The sequence below is a fragment of the Acipenser ruthenus genome, chromosome 42 (assembly GCF_902713425.1).
Source record: "Acipenser ruthenus chromosome 42, fAciRut3.2 maternal haplotype, whole genome shotgun sequence".
NCBI lineage: Eukaryota > Metazoa > Chordata > Actinopteri > Acipenseriformes > Acipenseridae > Acipenser > Acipenser ruthenus.
The window spans coordinates 8295368-8313017 of NC_081230.1; the positions used below are offsets into that span (position 1 = coordinate 8295368).

General features: G+C 39.9%; 1 protein-coding gene across 1 annotated transcript; it reads right to left on the reverse strand.

Annotated features, from left to right (window-relative positions):
• Nucleotides 1-515: 515 nt before the first annotated feature.
• Nucleotides 516-8719, reverse strand: LOC117966992 (GTP-binding protein Rheb-like). Its single transcript, XM_059011477.1, has 8 exons — nt 8259-8719; nt 7261-7332; nt 6541-6608; nt 5919-6001; nt 5156-5212; nt 4314-4361; nt 4008-4089; nt 516-3240 (listed from the first exon to the last, which is right to left on the reverse strand). Exons 1-8 carry the CDS (start codon nt 8308-8310, stop codon nt 3148-3150), a joined length of 555 nt encoding a protein of 184 aa, XP_058867460.1. The 5' UTR covers nt 8311-8719; the 3' UTR covers nt 516-3147.
• Nucleotides 8720-17650: the final 8931 nt, after the last annotated feature.

Sequence of the window (17650 nt, forward strand, 5' to 3'; positions counted from 1 at the left end):
TTGAATTTTATTTGAGTGTTTTCTACCTGGAACCCAGCTGTGATATAAGAAAGGTATGCCTAAGGGTAGACAATGAAAAACATAATCAGATTGGATCCAGGTATTATATAAATGGGAGAAAACAGGAACACAAAATTGGCTCCTGTGGGTATTTGTAAGTTTCAGTCGTAATTGCAGTTTTACCATAAAACCTAAATTTGATAGGGTTACCTTCCAAGCCTTGCAAAAACTTCAGGAGATCAATTCCATCCCCTCCTATAAGCCCCCCAATCTTTTATGTATTTATGTAAAAACAGTATTTAAACAGCAACTGACTAGTTATTGCTGTTCTTTGCCGCTGTGTTTGGTTCAAACATTTTCTAAATGATTCACTGTGGCATAAGACCACCCATTTATAAGACAGACATTAAAAAGCCAGTTCCGACCTCAAGTTGAAGCTGAACATCCCCGACAACCCCAATAAAGCACAAGACGCATCTGAACAGCAGAAGAAATAAACAGAGGCTTGCACAGCATTTAAAGGAGTAAAGGATTTATTTATATACAAAACTGTTTACAGTGTGTGTGTGTGTGTAGTTCCACTGGAACACACATATTGATCTGCTGGTCAGCAGACAGAGTTAACCCAGAGTGGCCTTCAGTCTTCAAGTATTTGGTGGGCGTATTGTAAGGATCACCGTCCTTTGCATAATCATCATCAATAATGAATAACTGAGTCGTTGCAATTAAGAACCACACATGTGCACGTCAACAGTATAATCAGGAGTAAATAAAACACGTTTCAGCTGTCTTCTTTTCTACATCTCTTTCGGAACAGGCCAGTGCAGCTAAGAGACCCTTTATTTCTACTGCAGCTGCCTCTGCACTTGCATTGTTTTCACGTGAAGCAAGTTTTAAAGCAAAATATAGATCTGCTTCTTCCACTGACAGGAACAGAACGTGGAAACTGGTTATTTTAAGCCCTTGAGCATTTAAAAAGATGTAATATCTCCTAGTAATAAGTGTGCACATATTTGGTTCCTTGCCTGGACGCTTCAGTTGGGCAGTAACCAAAACAAACACCAAAAAAATCAAGCAGTTTCTACCATACGATGGGTGCAGGCGACTTTTTTATACTTAAAAGGTATTGAAAGAAAAAAAAAAACCCCAAAACATATTACATCATTATAAACGGCTATCTACATACAAACTTTTTTCTTATTTAAGGGAAAAGGAACTCCTGTCCAGTAGAGGAAAGCGATGGCAGCTAAATAAACTGGTCTCCCAAAATAAAATACAAATATTAATAATACTCATATAAAATACAGAATTGGCACATTTCCCACCCTAAAACCAAGCAGGACTGCCAGATTGTACAGCAGAGATTCTAATATAAAAGGAATCTGGCAGTGGTGAGACTAGCAGGCGCCGAGCAGAAGAGGCAGGCTGTAGAGGGCATGAGGGCAGCAATTGTGCATCCAACTTCACAAAGTTCTGAGATCAATCAGATACTAGGAACCAGAGGAGCTCAGATGGGTGGCCTCCTCTCGCTCGTAAATTATACCCACAGTAGATTTCTAACCAAGTCAGACTATTATTAAAGTACCAAGGAGTAAATGTATTATTATTATAGATATATATATATATTATTTTAATTTCAGGGACATTTTGAATTCGGTGCAATTAATTTGTGTACAAAATAGCTACATTTGCAGCATGAAAACAAGGATCCTGGGATTTGGGACCAGACAAACCAATCAAAAAAAGTCGCAACAAAACTGGAGAGAAATGCTTTTGAAGTCAGGGATGAATAATTATGGTGGCACAAAAATATTTTTTGGTCTTCAGATACCGCCCAATGTGTTTATGAACACCTTCATGTACTACAGCAGACAGACCACTTTCATCCTGAAAGAGATCACAAAAACTAGACAGCCCTATCGTGTGTTCGCAAATACAGACACCCTCGATTAATTCCAATATTATTCCCCTGAGAGGCATGCAATTAAAGTTGATTTTGAAACATCGTGGTTCTTGGTTCTCAGCCCAGACTATCTCCAGTTCTGAATCTAAACAAGCTCTGCTGGTTGCAGGTGAAAAGACAACAGTATTGATCAGCTGCAACCAATCTGTTAAGAACAGAGGCATAATATATCTCCAGACTTGTGCACGGTGTGACAAGTCATCTAAAAAGGAGCTGTGGTAAATCCAAAAGGTTATTTCAAAGTTTAGGGGAATATTCACAAAGCATTTACCAGCATGCTACATTTAAAACCAATGCTAATATGTTACAGAACTAAGTCAATAATGCCTGTGATGCATTAGTAACAGTGCATTCACAAAGCTAAGCGATTGATCTGAATGGAGGCCCAAACTTATGTGCGCCACTGTAAATGTAGATTGACCATTTTGGAAGGAGTGAAGCACATTGAATACGTTTCTCCCAGGACAGCAAAAACTATTACAACAATCCAATTCAAATTTAAAATAGTTTTTTTTTTTTTTTTTTTTTTTAGGATATTATTAATATTTCAACTTTTAATTCGATGGGTTACTTTTTTTTTTTTTTGAATGCCTTTGTAAAATGTAAAATTATATTTAAATGTGTATATGCTTTGATACGTTCATTTTCAGCTTAATTATTTTTTTTCTACTTTGCTGCATACCTTGCTTAATATTGTCCCCTTGGCTACCTAATCTGTATGGTAGTATCTCTAGGGCTCTTTAACTATATTGTTATGATAACTTACTCTAATTTTGTTAAACCGCAAGTGTCTAAATGTAATGTATCTAGATTACGTGAATACAGTGTTCTGAAAAATGTATTTGGTACTTTAAAGGGTTAAGTATTACACCACCACTCCTTCCCCTTACCAGACCCATAGTATTGCTTCCCTCCGCCTCCTCTATGTGAGGGGGAAAGCCACCCACCACAGCCCTATACATACACAACTGCTGCTTCTGCTGGACCAAGTGCCATGGGAGTCTGCTGCAGCTTGGCTACCTGTTTATATACAAATACGTGTCATCTGGTGTGAGCTGGGATTGGTTTAGCTCTTCATCTGTGCTGCGCCGGGATTGGCTGTCTCTTCTGGTAAATGAGTCTGGATTGGCTGTCTCCGGATTGTCTGGGCTGAGCCGGGATTGGCTGGCTGGCTCTCTGGGTCACTACATCACGGCGCATTTCTTTTCCTCCGACGGCGCATTCCCGTCTGCCTTCTCCATCTCCAGGACGATCCGCTTGAACACTTCGACCGCCGTCTGGGAAACACAAAGCCGGGTGCCGTGAGCGGACGGAGGCAGGGCGAGCCCCTGAACCAGGGGGGTCAAACTCCAGTCCTCGAGGGCCATGGGGTCTTCTGGTTTTCATTCCAACTTCAGCTCTCAGTTAACTTCATTGATCTGATTATTTATTCAATTGGACATATTTAATCTGTTTTCAAGGTCTCTTATAGTAAAACATGTTGAGGCCTGAAGTGTTAAATGTGTCCAGTTAATCAAATAATCAGACTCATTAAGTAATTGAGAGCTCGGGGTGGAATGAAAGCCAGAAGACACTGCGGCCCTCCAGGAGCTGAGTTTGACATGCCTGCCATAAACAGAGGCGAGCTAAACAAAAGGGGCTTGATCACAAAAACCTGTTTCTATATCACAGTACAAGGGCGGTCAGAAAGCAGGTACTACATGCATTAGGAAATAGGCCGGACGAGCACTGATGGGCCGAACAGCCTCCTCTCGTTTGTAAAGATTCAGACACTGAAATTTGGATGGTAGAGTTGTCACGTGACGTGCTCCACATATTCGCAAGTTCAATGAGAAAAGTGGGTTCCTACATTTAATGATGCAGTACAACGTAAAGTCGCATTGCAAACGCCTAGCTTTGCATTATTTAAAAAGTGCACCTTGCAGAATGGAAAACCCAAAATGCATACATTTAAAATAAACACAAATGTGAAAAACACACACACACACACACACAAATACGTGTTTTATTTGAAACAAGTAGCTGCGGGTGCTCGACCCCCTACCTGGTTCTCTTTGGCCGATGATTCCATGAAGGCCGCTCCCCAGGAGTCTGCCAGCTTCTTCCCTTCCTCTGGTTTAATCACCCTGGAGAAAGACAGAAAGAGACGCAGTCATATCTGCTGGATATTTTACATTAGCATAAAAAAAGCACTGGTGTGCAATTTTAAAACAAAAACAAAAAAAGCAGAACTAGTTTTCAGTTTGTTGAAGTAGTCTTAGCTGACTCCCTCCTTCCCTCTCCCACCTCCAAAACTGATTTCTGATAAGCACTCACAAATCCTACATTTAAAAAAAAAAAAAAAACTTACCTCTCCATATGAAGATCCTTTTTATTTCCAACCAGAACAGTCGGCACTCTGGAAAGAAATATTTGTTGTGTAAACGTGGAGGAAAAAAGGACTGGATTTCCTAACCCGTTTCTATTGTCTTTACAAAAGATTCACGGTGTGTCTATAATCTTAACAATAGACTCAGGGTGTGTCAAATGTTTATTAATGAATTTAGCAATCAGACTAGAAGGCATGTTTTCTTTTCTAAAACTGAAAAATCATCCTTAGAATTAGAAAAGATTAAGAAATCCACTCTAACTAACACTTCAACACAGCACATGGTCATACAACACTGACGACAGAAGAATTCTGACTGAAGTACATTTCACTAATAATAGATTTGAAAAGTCAATCGTGTTTATTGGCTTAACTATGATATACTGTACAAACAGTAGCTTTCAAGACCATCTTCTTCGGGTCGAAGTGGAAATGTAAAGACATTTTACTGCGCTATAATTCAAGATCTATGAAGTACTTCCAGTAATGGAAATAAGACTCCCACTGCATAACAGTTTGATCCATTTCTAATTCTACTATGAGACACCTGAGCTTGTTATCTATACACACTGTGGCTACATCAAGCTCATAGTAAAACCTGGAACAGGTGAAACTGCTATGCAAAGGGAGTCTTACTGCCATCCCTGACTTCTGTTATAAATGAATACGTTTGGTTGCTGCGGTTCTGCTGGGTTGTGCCAGCTGTAAACAGCGGTTGTGTTTATAACAGGCACTGCAAGCGCGGATATCTGTTACACCCACTTGTCACCACAACACCCTTTTAATCAAAAACCTCCAAACCCACTGGGGACAATGAGACTTACTGTACTTTCCCAACCATGTCCAGCAGCTTATCATGGAGAACCTGAATAACCTCGAAACTGGAGGGGAGATCGAGAGGGATTATATTAAGAATGATTGATTTAAACACAGGGCAACAAATCCACAGAGACTCAAGCTGCTTAGAATTTACACCAGTGTTTGTGTAAAAAAAAAAAAAAAAAAAATTATTTTAAAAAGCAGGTAACAAGGCCACTAAGAAGGCTGCTTAAAACAACTCAGAGGTGTACTCAGAAGTTGTTTGTGACATTATGTTTCACTTTTCCAAAAAATAACGATGTAAATTCTTGAGCCTGGTAGAGTTTTCAGTTTTGTAAATTCTTGAGCCAGGTAGAGTTTTCAGTTTTGTAGGAGATGCATCAAAATCCAAGAACAACCAGACAAGGAGTTCTTTCAATGTGGCCCGTCCCGTTTTATTCAGTACTGTTATTTTCTCCCAGTTTAATACAGTTTGCAAAGCATTCCAATGAAATATTACTATATCAAAGTCACAATGGAACACGTACATTTCAGATTAGTAGCAATAGACAAATACAGGCACAGCAAACACCTGCAGTGTTTCATTGTAATAGCAAAATAATTAACCTCAATACATTAATATATTTTGAACTGTTCCATCGTGTTTTTTTCAGCCAGACTAAATAACACTCAATACACTGTACAATAAACAAACACCGACTTCATTTTGAAACAGTGAATCCTCCTTGTCTAACGAAGGCTATCCAGAGACAGATTACTGGCACATACCTTTTCATTGACGTTACAGAGTACACCAGCACGTAGCCGTGAAGATCCATAGAGTGGGACTGAGGGAAGATCGAATACTCGTCCTTTAGGGAAACACAAAGAGGGATTTTAGCAGGGACGCGTTTCTTTATTCACTGAAACTTTTGATTCTTAGCTTTTTTTTTTTTTTTTTACCCCCCTATATACTTTATAATGCTTACCTGCACTTTTCCATGCTTTCATTGTTCTCTATTCCACTTTGGTATGCTTATTATATGGTCAACTTTTACAAGGTTTCTAGGTAAACCAAAACTGAGATGCTTGGGCATTGCTTTATTCAAGTAGGTATTGTATTATTCAAAACCCATTACATTACATTACAGTCTCCAATTCATTACTTCACTGTTGCCCCACTCGCCACCCCAATCTCTATCCTTTCCCACCTCGGTGTAAAAGCTCCTGCAAGGTTTGTAGACAACTCGCACCAGCACCTAAACACACCACTGCAAGATAGTTAAGCACATTCAACTAAAAAAATAATGCATTAACTAAAATGTCTTTTTTTAATTTTTTTTTTTTTTTACAAGCTTTAGTTTCTAATACTTTAATCTCATGCAAGACAAACGCGCTAATTCATACTTGCCTGGCCCGCAGTGTCCACTAACTGCAGATTAAAATCCTGCCCGTTCACCGAGACCATTTTATTAAAGGCTGGGGGTAGAGAAAGTCACATTAGCAATAGCAGGGACTATTGGAGATTGGGCAGCTACTACTGGAAGAAATGTGGCTCCTAAAAGGCAACTTTGCTATGTTTTTTTTTTTCTAAATAAATGATTACATTACTTGAAATCACAGTGATCTAAACATCTTTATACTGTCACTGTTCATCTCAATATCAATTCTGTAGGATTTTTCCCTCAAGCAACCCGATAGATAAATTTACTAAAACCATCAAATTTCTTTTTTTAGCAACAGTATTAGAGATTACAATATTTTACAACAATACTCTTTATCTTTCAAACTTGTCACCTACTTTTGGAAAAAAATATCTACTCCTTAGTTAGAACACAAGAAAAGTTTGGGAACGAGAAAAGGCCATTCGACCCATCAAAGCTTGTCCCTTGTTAGCACACCATTCTCAGCCCCATATACAAGTTTACCATGGTTTTAGTTCCCTATTTTAAACACAGTTGTATCACACTTTGATGTACTTTTATCATCTTGTAACAAAACATAGAGTTAATATATAAAACAATTGACAAAGTCTAGACAATTTTAAATAACAGAAAAATCGAACACATAATTAAAAAAAACGTTATTGTTTTTTTGATGGTAATATTTTTGTAGACAAGGCGCAACTTACTATTCTCAATGGTGGGGTCATAGGAATCTACAAACTGTCCTTCCACAAACTGGATAGTTAGAGAGGATTTGCCTGTGGAGAGAGAGAAGCACAGAATATTCAGAAAAGACATCCTGTCAACATTCCTACAGTTATAACTTACTGGTAAAGTACCTGCACTTCAAATTTTTTTTTCCTAACAGTGGTCACAAAATATGACTTTCTTATTTAATACATAATACCAAGAACAGGGTAAAATAGTGCGAGATCCGCTTACATTTTTATTCTTTGCGTGTTTAATTTTGACAGGAATAAAAGGTACGTACAGTATTTGAAAATAATTCACCATGCCTTAATATTAAAGTTGCATCAATACGAATTCCACTGGTATTACACAAAATATAACAAGGATACAAATCAATGACATATTGAAAGCAACGACTGATTTCATAATGATCATTTATATACTGATGAAAACTAAGCGCACATAAAACTTTGCAGATATTACGTTAAGAAAGGATGCGAGAAAAATTACTGCACTACACCACTAATTACATATAGTTATTGAAACAGACAGCTTTATAAAATACCCTGAACCTATTAAGGGTAGTTTTATTGGTGCCCTCATTGCAGGACCACTCATTCAGATTTAGACCCCCTCCCAAAACACACACACGAGAGAAATCGAAACAGTGCTCGGGGTTAGCCTTATATGGTCAATATATTGCTCAGATACAATATACATATTGTAAAAGGCACCGGTCTCCTTATCTAAACTGGAAGCTCAATGCGAACTAGCAACAACGTGTTAAACGACAACTCCGCGTTACCGAACATTTCCGAGACAAACCGAAACGCGGTCCGTCCTGCTTAAATAACAGATAGGGCGGACAAACTCGCACACAATAACGTGAAAACACATTTAACAAAGACTTTCAGTGGTCTAGGATAATTAATACGTCATTTATTTTACAAAGAACATTTAAAGAGGTTGAATACAAAACTGTTAAAACGCTTACCCACGGATCGGTAACCCAGAACCGCAATCTTTCTGTGCTTCGGCTGTGGCATTTTTAATGGTTAAAAAAATAAATTACAATAAAGTCAAATATAATAAATACAAAAAACAAAATCAGCTACCAAAACAAAACGTTAAAGGCGCGCTAAGCTCCCGGGTCACGTGACAATAACAAACTTTCCACAAGTGATTTTTTTTTTGGGAAGAGCGGCTCGAGCGATCCGTCCTCGTCAGCCAGGCCTCGAGAAAAATAATATTCTTGTTTGTGAGAATCTTCTTTTCCAATCGATACGGGTGTCGCTTGAATAGTATATATCAATCTATTATTATTATTATTATCTTTTTTTTAAAAAAAACCTTCAAAACAAAAACAGCTTGCTCACGGCAGCGGCGCCTTCCACAGTCACTGTCGAAAACGAGACACGCACGCCGTCGTAAAAACGCCGGCGCGTCAACGGCGGCGTGAGACTACACGTAAGGGAAGCCACACTGCGCGGCAACCCCTGTCATGTGACACGGGAGAGACAAGCACACGCTGCGGCTGATCTTCTGAACCACGGTGTTGGGACACCCCAAACCCGCTCCTGTTTGTAGTACGAAAAGTTATACACATGTCAGAAAGCATTAAAAAAAACTTTCTTTCTTTCTTTCTTTCTTTCTTTCTTTCTTTCTTTCTTTCTTTCAGTGTGTGACGTGTAAACGGGTTCAGTCGTTCCTGGTTATTTCTAAATATAATTATTTAGTGTTAATTACTGGTGTATCATTATAAGAATTGTTTGAACTGTACGGTAATCGGTACACGACCGGTATCGTCAATGTAGTTGTCATGCACGGGGTTGACCAGTAGAGAGCGCTGTTAACCTATCTACCGTGCGTGTGTCCTTGGCTGACATTCAATCAAACACCTCTCCCCCCCCTTAGAATGTTCTGCAAATAAAATATTTAAAAATAGAGTCCCAGTGTGGTGGAGTCTCCGGGTGCGGGCTCTGTGTGTGTGACACACTGGCAAGAACACACTGACCCAGACTTTCTCACGCAATCAGATAAACGCATTTCCATACAGGACTCTCAGACGGGTCGTTTCCTTCTGCTGAGGTCAGAAACTGAAGCGGACTCCCCTCGATACTCCACGAGGTGCCGAGATGTCCACCGATTGCCTCCTTTTTAAACTTGGAAAACGAATTTCAGCGGCAAACGGTGCTCTCAACAGGTGTCAGGGGACCGACCTTTTGAATTTTTTGGGGATTCTTCATCTCATCCATTACCACTCGTGTTGTCTACATCCAAAAAAAAAATGTGTGCATTGCAATTATACCGCCTTTCAAACGCACGCACACGCACACATATATAGTGTATCCACGTGGGTCTAAATATCAGAACGCCTAATTCAGCTGAACTTCTGGAATTCTCTAGTTTTTCAGTCTTTTTTATGGGTATTAAACACACTAACATACGAATGAATATAATAAGCCCACCACTGCACACCAGTGCAATAAACCTTTAATCTCGGTTAAGAACTGCTCGGGTTCGGGTGACGACCGTTCAAGTCCCTTAAACTCCTAATATGCCGCACACCCCGTTATTATAGAAATATAAATAATGTGTGCAATACCCAGAATGACCACTAGGTGGTACCAAAATAACACCACAGAGACAAGCTTGTATATTAAATACGTCCATAAAAACATGCACAAGCTGCACTGCTTATTGCAGAGCACTAGGTGTCACTATATCCCTATGAGGCTCTCACCTTAACCACAATATATGTCCCACCCTAATCTAAAACAACCATCAAACTAATTAATAACCAAATACTTAATACTGTAGTGCAATCATGTGTAATAATATCATATATAACAAACAACTGGACAGAACAAAAGAAAATATCAAATGAAATCCTTCATTATTAAATACACACAAGCATACTGGCTAGACACCAGTACAGCACCCATCACTTTTGCATACATATAGCTATGAATGCTATTCAAAATATTTTATTTATAGGTTCAGCCAGTAATGGTATTTCACAGGAGGCAAATTCGGCAAGGATTTTTTTTTTCTCCTCATCGAGCCACAGCGGACACTACTGGCCAGGGCCCTATTGATCTTCAAAAGGAGAACTGCAGGGCTGGCCTGCATCGGCTGTGCGGCTCCTGGGGGTAAAGAGGCGATTGGCTGGGGGATTGGAGGACACACACTGACCTGCAGGTCTCCTGAGCTGTGTGGGGACTGATGCAGTGAAGGAAGAACTGGATATTCAAAACTGGCAAGAAAAATAGAGGTAAAGTAACTGAGAACACTATATTCATATATATATATATACTTTTTCTTATAGTATTTGAAACCATTCGGGGTTGCTGGAGTGTTGGGTGTGGCTGGACAGAGGCTGACAAGCTTGGCAACATTCCAGATTGAGCAGCCAATCACAGCAAGCTTCCAAGGGGTGTTCCGAGTGAGTGGCAGCCCTGGTTTTAAAAAACGCTCCTGCTTACCTTTCTGTGTGATTTTGTTTTAAAGTGAGTTCATAGCGTTCACTGACCCTCCTACACTGGTATCAGGTTTGCAATCATTCCGAACGTATCTTTAAGATTCCTCAACCTTATAAATGTTTACCATGGTAAATTGTCACGTCATTATGCATTTTCCCCCTGTGCTTTTCCACATGGTTATACTATGCATTTACCATTGCTTGCCATGGTTTACCCTGTTTTTTTAATATGCTTTACCATACCCCTCTGTGCTTTACAATGCTTCCCTATGCTTTACCAGACCTCTCTGTGCTTTACAATGCTTCCCTATGCTTTACCAGACCTCTCTGTGCTTTACAATGCTTGCCTATGCTTTACCAGACCTATCTGTGCTTTACAATGCTTCCCTATGCTTTACCACACCTCTCTGTGCTTTACAATGCTTCCCTATGCTTTACCATACCTCTCTGTGCTTTACAATGCTTCCCTATGCTTTACCAGACCTATCTGTGCTTTACAATGCTTCCCTATGCTTTACCAGACCTCTCTGTGCTTTACAATGCTTCCCTATGCTTTACCACACCTCTCTGTGTTTTACAATGCTTCCCTATGCTTTACCATATCCCTCCATATCCCTCTGTGCTTTACAATGCTTCCCTGTGCTTTACCATACCCCTCTGCCACATGGATTATACAGTATCTAATTTATTTAGAATGCTTACGAGCAAACTGGTAAATAATATAATGGGCATGCAGCAGGGCTGTGCTGCTGGAATGCAGTGTCCCAGATGCCCAGGGCTGTCCAGATTTACAACAGTCAGGCATGCTCGCAGTAACAACAATAAAACTAGAAGATAAGAAACTGGTCAGATGTCAGCGATAATGTCAGGGCTGATGTGTAATGAAAAGCATTCCTGCTGTCAGCTTGTAGCAGGTCAAACTGGTGGGAGACAGGCGGGGTGTAGGAGGCTGGAATAAAGAATGGAGTCTGGGAGGCTTGTGGTTTAAATACCAGCGCTTTGAAACCCTTAAAGCAATGCATTACTTGCAAAACGAATAAAGAAAATACAGCATCAAGTTAAATACTATTTTTATTTCAATTTTTTAAAAATCATTTTTGATTTATATCTTATTAGTGACAGATTTAATAAATCTGTAGTACCCGCCCTGCTTTGCCATGCTGTGCGTTTACCATAGTTGGCCCTGTTTTTAAATTTGCTTTACCATATCTCTTGGGGCTTTACCATGCTTCCCTGTGCTTTAGCATGCTTTCTCTGTGCTTTATTATACTTTGCTGGGATTTTACTGCACAAAAAACAGGGCAGCAGTGTGGAGTAGTGGTTAGGGCTCTGGACTCTTGACTCTTGTGGGTTCAATCCCAGGTGGGGGACACTGCTGCTGTACCCTTGAGCAAGGTACTTTACCTAGATTGCTCCAGTAAAAACCCAACTGTGTAAATGGGTAATTGTATGTAAAAATAATGTGATATCTTGTAATAATTGTAAGTCGCCCTGGATAAGGGCGTCTGCTGATAAATAAATAATAATAGTCTCAAGAAAAGAGATTACCAGATGATATTTACACACCAAGCTGGTTGCAGTTAGAGCTTGCATGACACATCTAATCCACCCTGCCCTTTAGTTTTCTTTTTGTGACAAATTAAAGGCAATTTAAAAGGGGCTAATAACCGCAACGCAGCCAAAGACTGACGCAATAGGGCTGGTAACACCAGCACCTGAACGATCTCTGAGCTGCCATTGTGCAGACACGTGTTGTGAGGGGTGTGGTTCCTGCCTTCCGTGCACTTTGCATGAGCTGGAAGCAGGCCTTGTTGACAGTCCAGCTTGTTTACATTTCCCAAAGATAGTTTAAACGGTGGAAAAACATCTGATCAACTCTGTCCAGTAAGATTAGCATGATCTGGACACAGCTTGCAGCGGTAGGATGCTCTAAATATTAGGAGCAAGGGTTCAAATGAGAATTTTGAAAGAATTGTAAAGCTTGCAAAAGATGAACAGTATGAGAAAAACAGCACGCATTTTGTTGACAAAAATAACTTTATATGCATAACATGTACAATAAAAACACTCTTGTCTGTTGCAGTTTTTTTTTTTACAGCCCAAACGACGAAACCCCAGACTAGTGCTCATGTGCGTCATCGGCCTTTAAGACTCCCATCACCCTTTAAGTCTCTAGATTGGACCAGCCTTTGTTTTCAGACTCAAACGGTTAGACGTCAGATTTGAGTTACCCTGGTTCTGAATGATCTCGGTGGCGCTGTTTTTGAACCGACACTGTTCAGATCAATTGAATACAAGTTTGAAAACGAACCGGAGCAAAACTACACCTTCTCAAACGCGTTTATTTTCTTTGTGTTTCTTTTTTTTTCTGTCTGTAGCTGGAATTTCACGAATTTGGAGGTATGCACCTTACCCAGTCCGCAGGCCACAGATCAGGTTCCTGTCTGTTATCAGCCTCTGCATACCAGTGGAAGCGTGAAATTTCATGGCAAAATGGATTTTTACGCCACTCCCATATTTGCTTAGTATAGTTTTGTGGGTTTAGACGTAGTTTAGATAGTAGATCTTTTGTTTGGTCTCAGTGACTCAGTGTGTGTTTATTTTCTTATTTCAACATTTCTTTTCTCTCCCTGTATATTTCAGATTTTCCTGTAAAATATCCAGGTAATGCACAAAACGCAGAGGAGCGATGACTTTAATAGGCCACACATGCAATTCATTTAAAATAGCCACAAATTGTAAAATACATTTTTAGAAGTTGTTTAAGATGCCTAATTTAAAGCACAAAGCGGTCTAACATTTTCACACAGACGAGTGCCTGTTGTTTTTATATCAGGGATTACTGACCGAAAATTGAAATTCTCACCCCTAGAGGTTTTCACACAGGTAGGTATATAAAGGATATAAATGACAAATCTTGAGAGATGTTCTGGTAAATTTGCACGCGACTGTAGTTCAATTTTTTATAATATATTTAAGCAGCTGGTTTTTACTTTTTAAAATACCTGCTGCTGACTATGATGTCATTCATACCTTTGGAACAATACTGTTGAGTATTCTCAGTAGTATGACATCACAATCCACAGATTTATTAATAGGGCAGGGTAATATCTTAGCTGTTTTATTTTTAATTTAGTATGTGTATCATTAACTCGCACAGACTTGCAACACAGTTGATGTTTCATTCATGCATTTCTACCTTTGTGCTAACTTGCATTTTCTAAACTGCCTTGTTAAGTTGTTTTAAGTTAATTTGGGTCTAACATTTTCACACAGACGAGTGCCTGTTGTTTTTATATCAGGGATTACTGACCGAAAATTGAAATTCTCACCCCTAGAGGTTTTCACACAGGTAGGTATATAAAGGATATAAATGACAAATCTTGAGAGATGTTCTGGTAAATTTGCACGCGACTGTAGTTCAATTTTTTATAATATATTTAAGCAGCTGGTTTTTACTTTTTAAAATACCTGCTGCTGACTATGATGTCATTCATACCTTTGGAACAATACTGTTGAGTATTCTCAGTAGTATGACATCACAATCCACAGATTTATTAATAGGGCAGGGTAATATCTTAGCTGTTTTTTTTTTAATTTAGTATGTGTATCATTAACTCGCACAGACTTGCAACACAGTTGATGTTTCATTCATGCATTTCTACCTTTGTGCTAACTTGCATTTTCTAAACTGCCTTGTTAAGTTGTTTTAAGTTAATTTGCACACAGCGCTGTTCTCCTTTGAACTTATATTGCCTTTTTTTTTACATGTTGCGTACCTTCATATCCGAGTATAAAACGTTCAATAAAATATTGCATTGCAGTGCCGATTAGATTAACAACGACACTCATGAGTTGAAATGCGGTACAATTTGCCTGTAATTGCCGTTTTTAAACAGCAGAGGGTGGTACACAACACAATATAGTGCGGTTGTTGAGGCCTTTGATCTGCTCCTTCTGGGTGCGGGTCACCTGTAAGATGGGGTCGTACCAACCCCCCCCCCCCCACCTCTCTAGGGTGTGACCATTGACCTGCTATAGCGATCCAGCATTTAAAATCCCCATTTATTCCCATGAATTCAGCCGCACTAATATTTTCCTGCCCCTGTTTACCAAAGATAGAGCGTCTTTCCAGGGTGCTTCCTGTTTACTTTGATATGAAATGTTGAAAGCAGCTAATTAATCAAGGTCCCTTATATATTCAATTCAGTGAATGGACCATTTACTGTCAACACAGGCTGATTGCGAATGAACTAAATCCATGAATTATCGAATCGCAAAGCTTTTGAAAAACTTCTTTTGTGCACAAAAAAATTATTATTATTATTATTATTTATTTCTTAGCAGACGCCCTTATCCAGGGCGACTTACAATTGTTACAAGATATCACATTATACATTATTTCACATTATACAGATATAACAATTTTTTTTTTTTTTTTTACATACAATTACCCATTTATACAGTTGGGTTTTTACTGGAGCAATCTAGGTAAAGTACCTTGCTCAAGGGTACAACAGCAGTGTCCCCCACTAGGGATTGAACCCACAACCTTCCGGTCAGGAGTCCAGAGCCCTAACCACTACTCCACACTGCTGCCCCAAAATGGTGCAACATGGTAGCAGAAAGTGGTTCCATGCAGTATTAGCACGCCTCCATCGTGCACACTGCGAATCAGCCCTGAAAGTATCAAATCTGGCCTGTGCATCCACACTGAAGGTCCCCATGATCACATCACCAAAGAACAATATGAATAAACTAGCTTCAAATGCAATCAGCTGTGAACAGCAAGATAATTAGACAGTGGTTGATAAACCAAAGTGGCCATTAAAATAAAGCCTTGTGGATTTACTTTTTTGAAACCAACGGCGATTGATTATTTTAGAAATCCCAAAAGAACCACTGTTAATTCTGTGGCAAACATTTTCGATTCTAAAACGTAAAAAAGACGACTTCGAGTCAAGACATTCCTCAATGAGTGCTTCTGAGGTTGTGAAATTGTTACACAACGCGCACCCGTTGCAAAAGGGGTACATGGTTTTTAATGTTTAAGCAATAACAATAATTCTTCAAATTTGGAGAAAGTCATTTTAAAAAAAAAAATTGGAACAGCAGGATTATGTACTTGTAACTGGTGTGTCTGTTAATGTTTTCCCCCTGACAACAAAAGCACAGCACAGGCTGCTACACAGTAAGCGCTATCGCAGTTCTGCTTGTCTTGCAGAAAGGAGGTGAGTAAACCTGCTTTGGGTGTGTCTGCTTTCAATAAAACATCTTGCCAAACCTGTCTCCCAGCCGGCCAATCACAGAGCTGAGACCAGGAGGAGGAGGCGGGTCGGTCGCTGCAAATGTGAAGTGTGTCTCGTTCCGATTGGCCCGGGGATCCCCTCAGCCAGCTATGCCCCTGACCTCTGACCTTCGACCCCCCCCCCCCCCCCCCTCAGTGCCTGACAGCTCTTCCCTCTGGCTGAGTTGCTGTTCAGGCTTGTTGGAGCTATCAATCTCAGGGGATGGAGTTATACATTTCTAAAATCTTGTTCAGGCAAAGAAATGGGGAGCTTGACTTGCTCTGTACAGTCTCCTACTTCCCTTACCGAAAATACTGCTTTAGGATTGTGATGTGGGTTTAAAACTAGGAGAGACAAGCTGACAAGAATTTCAGCTAATGCCTGCTAAAGGTAATCCCAACTGTAGGTACACAAGTTTCCTTGCTTGCATGCCATTGCAAGTCTGGTCACCCTGTGAGATAAATGGCTTTACTCAAGCTTTGTTGTGCTTCATCCATAGCTATAAAGCACTCGCTAGCAGAACATGTAGAAATGCTGAATGAAGCTTTACATTCTTTGACAAACCCCTTGCAAAAGTTTACCACTGTCTTTTTTCATGGTATTCTGCAGCTATGGTTTTCCCATGGTTATGCTATGCATTTACCATAGTTCTGGAAAATACCAGAACTCATTGGAAATGAGCCGTGGTGCTACACCCAGTTTGCTTTGGGCTGTGTGTCTTGTAGCATTTTTCTCCCTTTTAAGGGAATCCAGTTTACAGCCAGAGATACAACTCGACAATGATAAAGGACCGTGTCACTAACTGACAGCTCCAGTTGTCAGCAAATGTTACGATTGGCAATGGGGTTGCACGAATAGGCCACTGCTCTATTTCCAGCAATGCAGTGGACAATGTTTCTACGTGCCGGTGTTCATCCAATCACAGTGCGTTTTCTAATCACCCGATTTCACTCTCCATTCTGCTAAACAGGAAGCATGGCTGCAGACAAGCGGACGAGCCAGCAAGCTTTGCAATTGGTCGATTTCTTTTCACGACAGAAAATGGTTTATGGGATGTTAGCTGTGCAGAATTTAATGACGCAATCAAAAAGAAGACGAATATAAGGAATTAGCTAATATTTTCGGGCGGTCACCGGCGGAGGTAAAAGACTGGAGAACCTCCAGACCCATTTAGCAACAGCAATTCAATTGACAATTTTTGTTGTCAACTCGAATTGACGATAACAATTGCTCGTGGATCTCTGGCCTTAGAGTTTTCTTCTCTTTACCCCAGGCTGTTCCAGGGGAATGGCAGCCTTGGCTCTAGCAGACCATTGCATTGCAAGATCACTATTTATAAATAACGAAGGAACTGGTAGGAACTGCAATGTAATAGAAACTGGAATTGCCTCGCTGTTACCAGTGTCAGGTCTGCGCCACACTTCCCAATAAGGTCTGCTCAAGCAGGCAGCTATACTGTGATCAACACCACAGTGATCCATTACACCCTGATGCCCGCCTTGGGACCTCTGATTGTCTGTTCATACTTCACTGTTAAACGTGATAGGTGGGTGTGCTGTCATTAACAATATAGTTTCTTGGGCATGCCTAATGTTTCACTTCATTTGTTTCCGCCTG

Coding starts and splice junctions, on each gene's coding strand:
- LOC117966992 (XM_059011477.1), bottom strand. CDS start 8,310: ATGCCACAGCCGAAGCACAGAAAGATTGCGGTTCTGGGTTACCGATCC. Junction 5,213..5,918: donor TCTGTAACGTCAATGAAAAG/GTATGTGCCAGT, acceptor TCTCCCCTCCAG/TTTCGAGGTTATTCAGGTTC. Junction 4,362..5,155: donor GACATGGTTGGGAAAGTACA/GTAAGTCTCATT, acceptor ATTTCTTTCCAG/AGTGCCGACTGTTCTGGTTG.